The 14,069-nt window shown below is 40.1% G+C and overlaps 1 protein-coding gene across 1 annotated transcript in view; it reads left to right on the top strand.

Annotated features, from left to right (window-relative positions):
- Positions 1-14,069, top strand: part of LOC143038870 (WD repeat-containing protein 3) — a 100,427-nt gene that overhangs the window by 37,186 nt on the left and 49,172 nt on the right. Inside the window, exons 7-10 of the mRNA XM_076208522.1 lie at positions 1,164-1,273; positions 1,994-2,187; positions 2,475-2,700; positions 12,328-12,440. Coding sequence (XP_076064637.1) covers positions 1,164-1,273; positions 1,994-2,187; positions 2,475-2,700; positions 12,328-12,440 — 643 coding nt within the window. The remainder of the gene's footprint in view (positions 1-1,163; positions 1,274-1,993; positions 2,188-2,474; positions 2,701-12,327; positions 12,441-14,069) is intronic.

The raw sequence follows: 14,069 nt of genomic DNA, 5'->3' as shown, positions 1-14,069 counted from the left end.
CTCTAAATAGTTTAGAAAATGACCTCCAGGTGTCGCGTACCCCCTTAAGGGGGAGCGACTGGAGGAAGTGGATAGTTTTAGATACTTGGGTGCAAATGTGGCAGGGAAATGTGGAATGAAGGAGGAGGTAGAATGTAGATTGAGAGAAGCGAGTAAATGCCATGGTGGATTAAAGAGTGTAATGAGGAATAGACATTTGGGAATGGATGCTAAGAGGAGACTGTATGAAGGAGTGATTGTGCCAACATCACTGTATGTGGCAGAAACATGGAACATAAGAGAAGAAGAAAGAAAGAGTTTGAATGTGTTTGAGATGAGGTGTCTGAGAAGTATGATGGGGGTTACTAGGCTAGATAGAGTGAGAAATGAGGATGTGAGGAGGAGAACAGGGGTGGAAAAGGAGCTGGGAGATAGGGTTGATGAAAGAGTATTAGGATGGTTTGAACACATGGAAAGAATGAGTGAAGAAAGGCTAGTAAAAGAGGTATGGAAGGCAGATGTGGAGGGAGTGAACATGAGGGGACGTCCTAGGATGAGGTGGATGGATGGGGTGAAGGGGGCTTTGGGGAAGAGGGGAATGTCTGTTGAGGAAGGACGGGAGAGAACAGAAGACAGGGGTGAATGGAAAATGGTTGTATATGGATGATGTTGTGATTGCATGAGGTGGAATGGGTGGGGGGATGGGGGGTGAGGTAGTATGTGTGAGCAAAATTTGATGCAGCCCGAAGGGATTTCTCCCCATCTTCTCCTTTTATGCAATGGGGGGACGGAGAGGGGGGGGTCGCCGATTTAATGAAGCGTCCTTGCTGTGGATGTGCTGTGTCTTGCGACACTGCTTCTGACCCAGGGCAGTGGACAAGGTGTAGGGGTGACCCGTCATCCACGAGGTTCTAAGATGAGAGGGAGGGTGGAGGGGTGTGGAGTGTATTCAGGGATGGAATGGGTGGAAATGATTTTATGCCTTTTCCTTTTTGGCTACCTCCCTTGTAAGGGGGAAGGAGCCTTGGTATATGTATGTATGTATGTATATACCTGGGGGCTGATGGGAGATCAAGGACTCCATGAAGTGGATGATGATCTCAAAAGTTTGGGGACCTCTGATTTTGGTACATATAGGGCACTGATTTTCAGAGTTGTGGGTCTGATTACCTCATTATTTGTAGGTCCTGTGGTTCCAGAGATTTATGAAGAAGAAGGCAAGGGACCACCAACAAAATTGCCTCGCTTGTCTACTGAAGCTGATTCTGGGAAAGATGAAATTGAAAATGAAGCTGTATGTATGAGTTTTGAAAAAATGTAATGTGCAACCTACTAGAATAAATACAAAATTATATTGGACATTATGTAAATGGGTACATTATACAATTAGATGAAGTAGGGGGGCCACCCTTTTATAAAGAGGAAAAAGCCTTTTAGGAGTCTAAGCCTGCCACTTTCATTTCATGCTTCTCTTCAATATTCACCACTGTCTTTGTTCTCACTTTTAAAGTTCTATTCCTTCAGTTTTAATCTTTAGTCTTGGGCAGTGAAACTTGTAAAAAGTTTTCTTCCTGCACGAATTCTAGTATACTTGGTTCTCTTGGGTACACCAAGGGACTCTCGTCGAGAACACTCATTTTAGGTTGCAGGCAAGTTCTGCAGTGATGTCATGATTTCTTTAGTCCAATGATCTTTGAACTTAATATTTATGATCTTCCCCTAGGGGCATGATCTTAAAATCATGAACCAATTTAATTTTCTCTTCCTCCACCCTTACTCCAGTCAGATTTGTTGTTACAAGTCTATGTGCAATATTGTTTACTTAAGCAATTTCAAATCACTGCATAACTTAGTTTTTTTATTTGTTATTTTGGAGGGTTGGGATGGGTCACTTCAGGTTACATTGCTTTCTTCATCCTTTCTCCCATGTCATCCTCTTTATGTGCCTCCTCCAGAAATACACTGTGCATCTGTGTGTTTGTATGTTTGCTTTTTATTGCTCATTTTGTTTCAGAGCATCCTTAAAATTGAAGCACGGGGTAGCATTCTCAGATCACGTGGTGATCGTGTTTGTGGAATCAAGTCAGATGGTAAAGTTGTGGCATGCTATGGTAAAGGCTCTATTGTTGACCTTTTCTCAGTTTTGTCAGATGATGAAGTAAAAACTAGAGTTGCTAAACGCATGAAGAAAGCAAGGAAAAGGTCAAAGTAGGTAACCTTTCATGTAAATTTTTGTTCTTTGGTTAACTTTTATTTCATAAGTCCTTCAACAGTGAATGTTGATCAGTTCAAGACTGCTCAATACAGACTGCTCGCCTCCCACTATGTAGGTAGTGCAGCATTGCAGTACATGGTCTTGGTCATGAATGTGCTTTCATTGATAATGAAAATATAAGATATACACCAAATAAAATATTACTGGTTTCTAGTCAGTGAAATTTGAGGTAACAATTGTTATTATTATATATATATTTTTTTCTTGTTCTTGCTTACAGAGAAGGTGAAATTGTAGCTCAAAATACAGAGGCTACACTTGGTGATGAGGTGTGCAAGATTCAGCCCATTAAGATGAAAAATAAAGTTTCTTCTACTGATGTCTGGATTGACAATGGTGTTATCAAGTTGGTGGTAATGCATAATAACAATAGCATTGGCCTCTATCAGTCTTCAATGGATCACAAGCATGAAAAGGCACAACAGCAGAATCAAAACTCCAACCTTGTAAGTGTAGAGCAAACATGTTAGATAAAATTTTTGAGAAAAGCATTGGAAATGTACCTGAGATTCTAGTGATGGCCTACAGGAATGAATACTTTATATTTTGTAGTCGTATACCCCATCTGGTGTAGGCTGCATGTTGTGCAGTTTAAATTGCTCAGTAGAATGGAGACATTGCTTTAGGGATTATATGGGGTGCCCCTATGAACCAGGACCACACATCATTTTGTCTATGTTAGGGGAAATATTTACTCATAGAGAAACAATTCTACTTTATTGCTTGTTGGGAAAAAGGATTGTGGTACTCCCCAAGGTAGGCGTAGCTCCTCTTGGGGATCGGTGCCACCTGCGTAGAGCCGGTGGCCAGGGGTGGTTGCTGCCGTTTGGCCCCCAACTCTTGGGGGAATGTGGTGGAATGAAAGGAAGTATCTTCAAGGTTAATTTGGATAAAGGTGAAACTGAGAAGGGAGGTTTTTGGACAGATTCAAATGAGTACTTAGAGAATTTTGGGAGGAATGTCAATGTAGTGGTATTGGGAGATCTCAGTGCTAGAGTAGGAGATAAACCAAATACAACACCTACAGACCATTTACACCATGAAACAAAAGTCCTCAAAGTCAAGGACCACCTCGACATGAGAGGCACACAAACACTTGCCGCAGCCACCACAAACACATTACACCCGCTACACTACATAGCAGAACACCCACACACACCAAGAAACATTAAAACAACACCCAAAGACCTTTATCATGCGCAGATACTCTCTTCTCTTCCTCCACAACCACCAAATACCAGCCTCCGGAAACATATTCATAATCATATCACTCACCGCTCCATTAACACACTGAAAGACAACACACTGCTGCATGCCAGACCCCCTGATATCCACCCTTCTGAATCCTCTCTCCCACGAAAGGACAGAGTCCACTTGGCCAGACTGCGATGCGGTCACCACCCAGCACTTCTAAGCTACCAGAAGAGGCTGGATGACCGCATTGTGAACAGCTGCCCAGGATGTAACACTTCACCCCATACCATACAACACATAATGGAAGACTGCATTATACACAATCATGCACGCAAACAACACAACATACGCTCTATAAAGGATTTGTGGGAAAACCCAATTTCGGCTATGGCATTCCTTGGGGAGACGGGACTGCTCGGACAGACAGTCTAGGGAATGACAACAACAACAACAACTTTATTGCTCTGTGACAATCTCTCTATTATGTTAAATGCCTCTTAATACTATCTTGTACCACTTTGAGTATATATTTCCATTTTCATCTCTGTCCCCCTGTGGTAGGGGGAAGAAGGAAAACTGCCACCAGTTTTCCTACTTGGGTTGTAAAAGGCAGCTAAAATGGGACAGAGAGATAGGACTAAGTATCTTGCTGTTTAACCCTATTCCTACAAAAATCAAGGCACAAGATGGACTGGGATTTTTCTTTTAACCAGAACTCTAAGGTTTGGGTCTTTCAATGTGCATGGGTGTGGTACAGATGAGAGAAGGAAGATGGATGTGTTGGCTTTAAATGAAACTTAAGTTGAAAGGGAGGGTGATTTTGAATTTAGGAGTGTAGTGGGGAGGGTGTCAGGAGTGAGGAGAGGTTGAGGGAGGGAAGGGGTGGCTCTGCTGGTGAGGAAATAGGAAGGCATGTGGTGGAATGAAAGGAAGTATCTTCAAGGTTAATTTGGATAAAGGTGAAACTGAGAAGGGAGGTTTTTGGACAGATTCAAATGAGTACTTAGAGAATTTTGGGAGGAATGTCAATGTAGTGGTATTGGGAGATCTCAGTGCTAGAGTAGGAGATGAACCAATAGATGTAGTGATTAAGAAGTTTGGAGTGCCAGGTAGAAATCATAGTGAAGAACTGATGGTGGATGTGTTTAGAGAGTTGATGATAGATATCACAGTGTTTAAGAACCATTTTCTTTAACCATTGCCAATCCCCAGCCCATTACCCTTGTGTGTACCTTTTGCACCTCCCCATTTATGTATAAATTGAACAGCCAAGGCAACATAATACATCCCTCGTGAAGTCCCACCTTTACCTCAAACCATTCACTCTCTCCATTTCTAATTCTAACAGACTCTACTACTTTTGTAAAACTCTTGACTGCTCATAACAACTTCCTCCTATCCCATATATCTGTAATACCTCCCACAGTTCCTTCCTATCTACCATGTCATAAGCCTTTTCCAAATCCATAAAGGCCCAAAAAACATTCTTACCCTTTCCTAAAGCTTTCTCACATATCTCCTTTAACACAAAAATCTGATCTCACAACCCCTACCTGTCCTAAACCCACGCTGTTCCTCACCAGTTACTCCCTCTGTTCCTCTCCTAATCTCAATCAAGACCCTCCCATAAACTTTCCCAACTACACAACAAACTGATCCCTCTGAAACTACTGCACTTAGACTTGTCCCCTTTTCCCTTGTAAAGTGAAACAATATAGGCACTCCTCCAGTCCTCCAGCACTCTACCGTCTTTTAGGCAAACATTAAACAACCTCACCAGCCAGTCTACTATCACTGTACCTTCCTTTTTTAGACACTCCACATGACACTCATCTAACCCAGGTGCCTTACCTGTTCTCATAATTTTGATAACTGCTTTCACCTTATCTTTCCTTATTTCTCCTCCATTTTCCTCACTCATCATGGTCATTTTCTTGGCACTTCCCACTGCAACTACCTTTCCCTCCCTATCCTCCTTCACATGTAGCAACTCCATAAAATACTCTGCCCATCTTCCTCTTACTGCCGTATCTACCATTGCCATCTCTCCATCTGCACCTTTTACCTTTTCTTCTCTATTTGAATCACCTCCCCATCCTCTCTTAATTTCCTTCCAAAACATCTTTTTATTATTTTAAAACATTATCTGTCATACTTTTACCCTATTTCACATCAGCCCTCCACCTTGCCTCCTTTATCTAATACTTTACTTCTCTTCTATTTTCTTTGTAACTCATGTGATTTTGTCCTATTTTGTAACCAATCTGTGAGTGCTCGCTTCTTCTCTTCTATAACCTTCTTTGCTTCATCATCCCATGACTCATTAACCTTCCTTCTATTTCCTCCTGTACTCCTTGTGCCACACACTATCTTTGCATACCTTGTGATTCCCTCCTTGAAACATCCCCATTCCTCCTCCACTCCTAGTTCTACTCTATCCTTCACTCCCTCCCACTCCACTCTTAGCTTCTTGTACTCTTTCTCCTTTTCTTTCTCATTTAAGCAGTTTACTTTAAGCACCATCCTACTTTCTGTCCTTTTCCTCTTTCTCCATCTATCCTTCACTCTCAACTTGCCTTCCACCAAAAAATTATCTGATATACCCCCACTCTCTCCCCTTATAATATGTACATCCAAAACTCTTCCTATTCTTCTCCTGGTTACCACTATATAGTCCATTATAGCCCTATCACCCTTCCATCCACCATCCTCTCCCATGTGTACTTATGTTTTTTGACTTTCTTCCAAAACACTCTATTTGCCATGATCAACTCTCTAGACACATCACCCTCATCTCTCCCATACAAATTTTTCGTGGAACTCCATACTTCACCACCACTCCATTAATTGGTTTTTCTCTTACCCTAGCATTGAGATCTCCCAATACCACTTCATTGACATTTTCCCTAAACCCTCTATGCACTCATTTAAACCTAACCAAAAAGCTTCCCTTTCCTCTACATTCTTCTCACTACCAGGCCCATATGCACTTACAAAGACCCACATCTCCCATATGCTCCCCTATTTCTTCACTTGTATAATCACCCCTTCTCTCCCTCATCTTCTCTTCACTCCTGACATATTCCCAACTACACTCCCAAACTCAGACTCACCCCTCCCTCTCAACTTAGTGTCACTCAGTGCCAACACATCCATCTTCTCACAAACATACTGCTAATCTCTTCAGATGTGATTATATTAGTTTTAGAAGGATAAGGGAAGGCTTATGGGAAGATTTTAATTAAAAGGAAAAGGAGAGTAACAGAGGGAGTAATTGGTGAGGAGCCGTATAGGTTTTGGAAAGGTAGGGGTTTTATGGATCAGATTTTTGTGGTAAGCCAGATCTTTGGAGAAACCTTAAGCAAAAGGTAAAGATGTTTTTTTTGGCCAATATGGATTTGGAAAAGGCATATGACAGGGTAGACAAGAAGGCACTGTGGAAGGATTTGCAGATATATAGGATTGGTGGAAACCTGTTAATGGCTCAAGAGTTTTTACAACAGTAGTAGAGCATGTGTTAGAATTGGAATTGAATAGAGTGAGTGGTTTGAGGGAAACGTGGGGCTGCATCAGGGCTGTGTCATGTTCAATGCATACATGGATGGGGTGCTACAGTAGGTAAATGTGAGAGTAATGAGCAGGGGGACTGGAGATGGTTAAAGAAAATGGAGAGAAGGGGTAGGTGAGCCAGTTGTTATTTGGAGATGACACTGCACTGGTGGCATGGTCAGAGGGAGGTGGCAATTAGTGACAGAATTCGGGAAGGCATGTGAAAGGAGAAAGCTGAAGGGAGATCTGGGTAAGAGTAAGGTGATAAGATGTACAAGGAGAGATGATGGTAGTGAGTTGGAAGTAAGTCTTAAAGGAGAGAGGCTGGAGGAAGTGAATAATTTTAGGTACTGGGGTTGCATGTGGGAGGAAAGGGAGCAAGTAAATGCTTTGTGGGGATGAAAAAATGTCATGCAAAATAAACACGTGGGAATGGATGCAAAGAGATTATATGAAGGGGTGATTGTGCTGGTGGCACTGTATGGAGCAGAGACTTGAAATTTAACAGAAGCAGAGAGAAATTTAGAAGTGTTTAGGATGAAAATGTCTGAGAAGTATGGTAGGGGTTGGGTAGAGTGAAAAACAAGGTGAGGAGGAGAGCAGGGGTGGAAAAGGAGATGGTAGATAGGGCTGATGAAAGAGTATTGGGATGGGTTGGGCACATGGAAAGAATGAGGGAAGAAAAGTTAGTAAAAGAGGTGTGGAAGGTAGAGGTGGAGGGAGTGAACTTGAGGGGACAACTGAGGATGAGATGGAAAAGGCAGGAGAGGGATGTGGAGAATGGTTATGTATAGGTACTGTGATGCAAGGAAGGGAGGGGGAGGGGGGAGTAGGAAAGGGTTGTGCCTTTTGACTTGGTTCCTTCCCATATAAGGGGGAAAACTGGTGGTATATAGATAAGTGGATAGTTGTGTATATGTCATCATCACTATCATAACAACCAAAAGGCTCTCTCCTTCATAGAAAGGAGGAGGTGACTGATTCAAAGAGATGACAGTGAAAGGTGGAGGGGACCTTTGGGGAAATATTCTACTGGATATGACCATTGAATATATAATGACTCAGTGGGTAAAGGAGAATACCAGATATAGAAACAATGAAGAACTGTTGAGACTAGACTTGATATTTACACCAGAGCCTGAAATTGTGGATAAAATGGAATACAAGACACCAATTGGGAAGAGTGACCATATATTGAGTTTGAATTAAAAGAGGAAACTAATTTGGGAAGAAATGAGAAACAGAAAAGGTAAACTAATGTACAACAAAATGGATTTTGTTATAGGAAAACTTCTTTAATGAAGAAAGAAAGAGGGAAGAGAAATGGAATATATTCAAAGAAATTTACGAAGAAGGAATAGACACCAATTGGGAAGAGTGACCTCATATTAATTGAGTTTGAACTAAAAGAGGAAATTTATTTGGGAAGAAATGAGAAACAGAAAAGTTAGACTAGTACAACAAAATGGATTTTGAGAAACTTGGAAAATTCTTTCAAAAAGTGAATTTGGAAAACTTCTTTAATGAAGAAACAAAGATGGAAGATAAATGGAATACATTTAAAGAATTAATACTAATGGGCCACTTTTGGAGAAGAATAGGCGAAAGTAAAAAGATCTGTATTTTTCGATCACTATCTGTGATCCTCTTCAGCAGATATAAAGAGGACCACAGATGTGAAGAGGATCAGATAGTGATTGAATTATACGGACCTTTTTACTTTTGCCTATTCTTTTCTGAAAGTGGGTCATTAGTATTATTTTACCAATGTGCTATGACATTACTTTGTTGTGATATTTAAAGAAATTTATGAAGAAGGAATAGACAAATACGTACCAAAGCAGAAGCAGGAAAGGATGTACATTAAGTGCTGGTATAACAAAAAATATGTAGTTAGGCAAAAGATAGAAGAGACAAACTTGGAAAAGATGGAAAAAGGGAAAAAATGGGTAAATGGCAAATATATATCAAACTGAGAAATGAATATGTGAAAATACGCAGGGAAGAAAAACAAAACTATGAGAAAGACCTAATAGATAAATAGAAGGATCGACCTAGATTATTCTACAGGTATGTGAATGGTAAATTGAAAAATAAACAAGAAATAGTGAAACTGCATCAAGGAAATGAGGAATATATAGAAGATGTAGAAATAGCAGAGGTTATGAACAAACATTTTAAGTCTGTATTCACAATAGAAAATGCATACAATTGGGAAGAAGAAAAGATAGAAAGGTCCCCCCCAAAGAAACAAATAAATGTAGCACTAAAAGAAATAAGGGATCAAACAATAAACCTTGATGTCAGAAAATCACACTGTCCGGATGGAATTACAAATTGGATACTAAAAGAATGTATAGATGAGCTAGAGGACAAGATATATAAAATAATAGGTTGCTCACTCAAGGAAGGAAAGGTACCACAAGAATGGAAATAATGCAAATATCATACCAATATATAAAGGGAGAGATAAGGAAGACTCAACAAACTATAGACCAGTCTCCCTTACAAGCACAATAGCTAGAATATGAGAAAAAGTTATCAAAAGTAGATGGATTAAACATCTGGAAGAAAATGATATACTGAATCCAAAACAATTTGGCTTTAGACACGGAAGATCTTGTATCACTAACCTGATATGTTTTTACTCAAGACTAATAGAAATAATGCAAGAAAGGGATGGATGGGCTGATTGTGCTTTTCTAGGTTTACAAAATGCATTTGATAAGGCACCACACAAAAAAACTAATAAGAAAACTTAAAACAACAGAAGGTGTACAAGGAAAGTTAATGAAATGGATGGAAGATTTCTTGCATGGGAGAAAAATGTGGGTGGTAGTTAGAGACAAAAACTCGACGTGGGAAGAAATGATAAATGGAGTCCCACAAGGTTCTGTATTGGCTCCAATAATGTTTGCCATATATATAATGTTATATGAACTTCATAATGTTATATGAACTTCATTGCAGATGACACAAAACTACTAAAGAAAATAAGTACAGAGAAAGACTGTGAAGCACTTCAGAGAGATCAGGACAAAGTCTGGAAATTGAGCCAAAAATGGGAAGTGAACTTCAACATCGAGAAATGTAGTATAATGGAGTTTGGAAAAAGTATGAATAGAATATCAGAACAATATAAGGTTGGTACAAAAGAAGTAAAAAAGTTTTGGAAAAGGACCTAGGAGTAATTATTAGCAAAGACATGTCACCAGACAAGCATATAAACAAAATAGTCAGAGAAACCTACAATTTACTAAGAACAATAAAGGTGGCCTTTAACTACATGGATGAGGAAATGGTAAAGAAAATATTAGTCATGCTGATAAGACCAAGATTGGAATACACTATGGACACCTAACACAAAAAAGAATATAAAGAAATTAGAAAGAATCCAAAGAGCAATGACAAAGATGGCACCAACACTTTCAAAATTGACATATGAACAAAGATTGTCCAAACTGGAACTAACAACCCTGGAACAAAGAAGAGAAAGAGGAGATCTACTGGCCATTTACAGAATCATGAAAGGTATGGAAGTCCTTGATAGAGAAGATTTATTAAAGTGGGACAGAAGAAAACAAGAGGACACAAAAAGAAACTCAAAAAGGTTAGTTATAGAAGAGATCTGAAAGTGAATAGTTTCCCACACACAGTGGTAGATGCCTGGAACAAATTGGATGAGGCAACAGTGTGTGCAAAAACTATACAAGAATTTAAGAACAAATTAGATGCTGAGAGATACAAAAACTGGTCACTACAAGCATAGCTCCTTTCCTGTATAATACAACTAGGTAAATAACACACCTCTCTCTGTCTCTGTCTTTCTCACTTTTTTCCACCCCACTATCATTGCAGCATCTCATTTTTTCAATATTACATATGCATATATATATATATAAATAAATAATTTATTTATTATTATTATTGGATAGGAGGTAAATGGAACACGGGCTGAGGGAAATACTTTTATTCCTGACTAGTTTCGCCCGAGTGGCTTCTTCAGAGGAACATAGTTTGAAGTCAAGTTGGTCAATATATATACATGGCACAAGAAGGAACGTGGCAAAGTGTCAGGTTGGTCCCCCACTCGACCTCATCTGTCGGTGTGACGGGCTATCACAGTGGGTGGACCAATTATCCGCCTATTGGTATTCGCGTGGCTGAAATGTCCGTCTGGATCAGGGGCTCTGTGTTTATTATTCATGACGACAAAGTGTGCTGCTGCTTTAGCCCATATTAAATCCCCAGTCCTCTTATTAATGTTATCATGGATGTTGATAAAAACAGACTCCTTTGCCTTTCTTTCCTGCCGTGCACATAATAAGAGGCCCAAGACTGGTGTGGTGATAGGCCTGTTCTTAAGAGCATTTCGCATTTGCAGTGACGAATTTCTAGCAGATGAAATTAAAATTATCAAAACAACTTTTGAAGGGCTCAAATACCCCAAAGACCTACTTTGCACCCTGGAGGGGAAGGCCCGTAGTATACTACGCAACAAAAGAGAAAAGTCCAACACTAAGTATTGGGTGGTCCCAAATTCCAATCTAACGAGAGACCTAGACAAAATCTTATTGTCCTCCAACATTCGTCTTGCGACTTCCTTAGGTACGAAAGTGAAGGACCTTTTAATCAAGAAAAAAGACCCATCCTTAAATATAAACAGCGTAGTATACGAAATCCCGTGTGGTGGATGTGACAGAAAATACATCGGTGAAACTAGCAGAGGCTTAGACACCAGATTAAAAGAACACCGAGCAGATGTAAGACACCACAGGGTTAGTAGTGCAATAGTTAACCATGTCGACGAAAGAGGCCATCTACCAAAATGGGACCAGGCAAAAATTCTCATGGATAACATTACACGGCAGGAAAGAAAGGCGATGGAGTCCGTTTTTATCAACATCCATGATAACATTAATAAGAGGACTGGGGATTTAATATGGGCTAAAGCAGCAGCACACTTTGTCGTCATGAATAATAAACACAGAGCCCCTGATCCAGACGGACATTTCAGCCACACGAATACCAATAGGCGGATAATTGGTCCACCCGCTGTGATAGCCCGTCACACCGACAGATGAGGTCGAGTGGGGGACCAACCTGACACTGCCATATATATATATATTGACCAACTTGACTTCAAACTATGTTCCTCTGAAGAAGCCACTCAGGCGAAACTAGTCAGGAATAAAAGTATTTCCCTCAGCCCGTGTTCCCTTTACCTCCTATCCACATTCGTCACAATGTATACACATTATTATTATTATTATTATTATTATTATTATTATTATTATTATTATTATTATTATTATTATCTTCTTTTTTAGGTAACAAATATCTGCTATCCAGGTCATAGATCAGAGATTCATGCTGTGGCTTTCAACTCAATAAGTGATCAAGTGGTCACTGCAAGTGGAGACACTTTAAAGGTGTGGCACAGGTAAGCAACATTTTTGCAAATGCAGGATATTGGACAGAACTCCTTTTTTCCAGACTTGTAGTATTTACTCATCATACTTAGAATATATAATTTGGATTTGATGAAGTGTGGATGTTAAATAATTTGTTTATAAGAAGTGTAGGATTATGGGAGGGACTCGTGACAGGCACCTGCTTGTGGTGATCCTACAAGATGGATGGCAGGGAGAATCATCCTGCTGCTCATTTTCTAGACTTGTCAACCCACTCACTCACTTGTGGATGAGCAGCACTGAGTGGTCGACACTTTGGATTGGGCCCAACAACTTAAACTGTATTTCTTTCATCTTTTCACTAAGGAGAACTGACAACCAGAAATGGCTCTCTACCCTCCCTGCTACAACTTTCAGGCACTGACATAGAAACCATCCCTCACTAATACATTACAGTAAGCAGTCCAAAGTTTCATCCTGGAGAGATCACTGGGACAGCCCAAGGACTGTTGCTTAATACTGTTGGGCTGCAGTTTCAAGTTACTGAAACTTGTGACAATGATTATTATTATTGTCAGTCATGGAAATTATGTGTGTGTGTGTGTATGTATATATATATTTTTTCATAGGAATTAGTGTAAATGTATTATATAATGTCTCTCTGTTGGCAAATTGGGAGTATTAAAGGAGAGAGGCTGGAAGAAATAGATAGCTTTAGATACTTGGGGACACATGTGGCAGGAAAGGGAGGAGTGGAGGTGGAGGTATAATATAGATTGAGAGGGGGTGGGATTAAAAAGTGTAATGTTTCTGCCCCATACAGTGTTGACAGCACAGTATGAAGTAGAAACATGAAACATAAGAAAGTTTAAATGTGAGATGAAATGTCTGAGAAGTGTGGTGGAAGTTAATAGGCTGGATAGAGTGAGAAATGAGGAGGTGAGGAGAAGAGTGGGGTGGAAAAGGTGTTGGGAGATAGGGTTGATGAGAGAGCATTGGGATGGTTTGGACACATGGAAAGAACAATTGAAGAAAGATTAGTAAAAGAAATGTGGAAACAGAGGTGGATGGGGTGAACAGGAGTGGGCAACTGAGGATAAGATGGATGGATGAGGTAAAAGGGGCATTGAGAAAGAGGAGGATGTCTGTTGAGGAAGGAAGGGAGAAGACAGGATAGGAGTGAGTGGAGAATGGTTGTATATGGGTGATGCTGTGATGCATGGAAGAGAATGGGTGGGGTTAGGGAGTGGTTATGTGTGAATGATATTTTGATGCAGTTTGAAAAGATTTCTCCCCATCTTTTTCTGCATGAGGAGACAGAAAGGGGGATTGCCGATTAAATGAAGTGCCTTTGCTATAGATGTGTCATCTTGCAGCATTGCTTCTGACCCAGGGCAATGGGTGAGATGTAGGGGTGACCCATCATCCAGTTCAAGCCAAGAAGAGAGGGTTGGAGGGAGGGGTGGTGAATGGGAGTGGAGTGCGTAGGGATGATATGGGTGGGAGTGGAATTATGACTTCTAACCTTGGCTACCTCCCTTGTAAGGGGGAAAAAGCCCTTGGTGTATATATAAATATATATATATATATATAATATATATATATATATATGTATATATAATATATATATATAGATATATCAAGTAACTTAGATGTCG

Source organism: Oratosquilla oratoria, chromosome 25 (assembly GCF_046742065.1).
Source record: "Oratosquilla oratoria isolate Oo_2021 chromosome 25, ASM4674206v1, whole genome shotgun sequence".
Taxonomy (NCBI): Eukaryota; Metazoa; Arthropoda; class Malacostraca; order Stomatopoda; family Squillidae; genus Oratosquilla; species Oratosquilla oratoria.
Note: the sequence above shows the minus strand (reverse complement) of the source record. Positions and strands in the feature narration are given on the sequence as shown.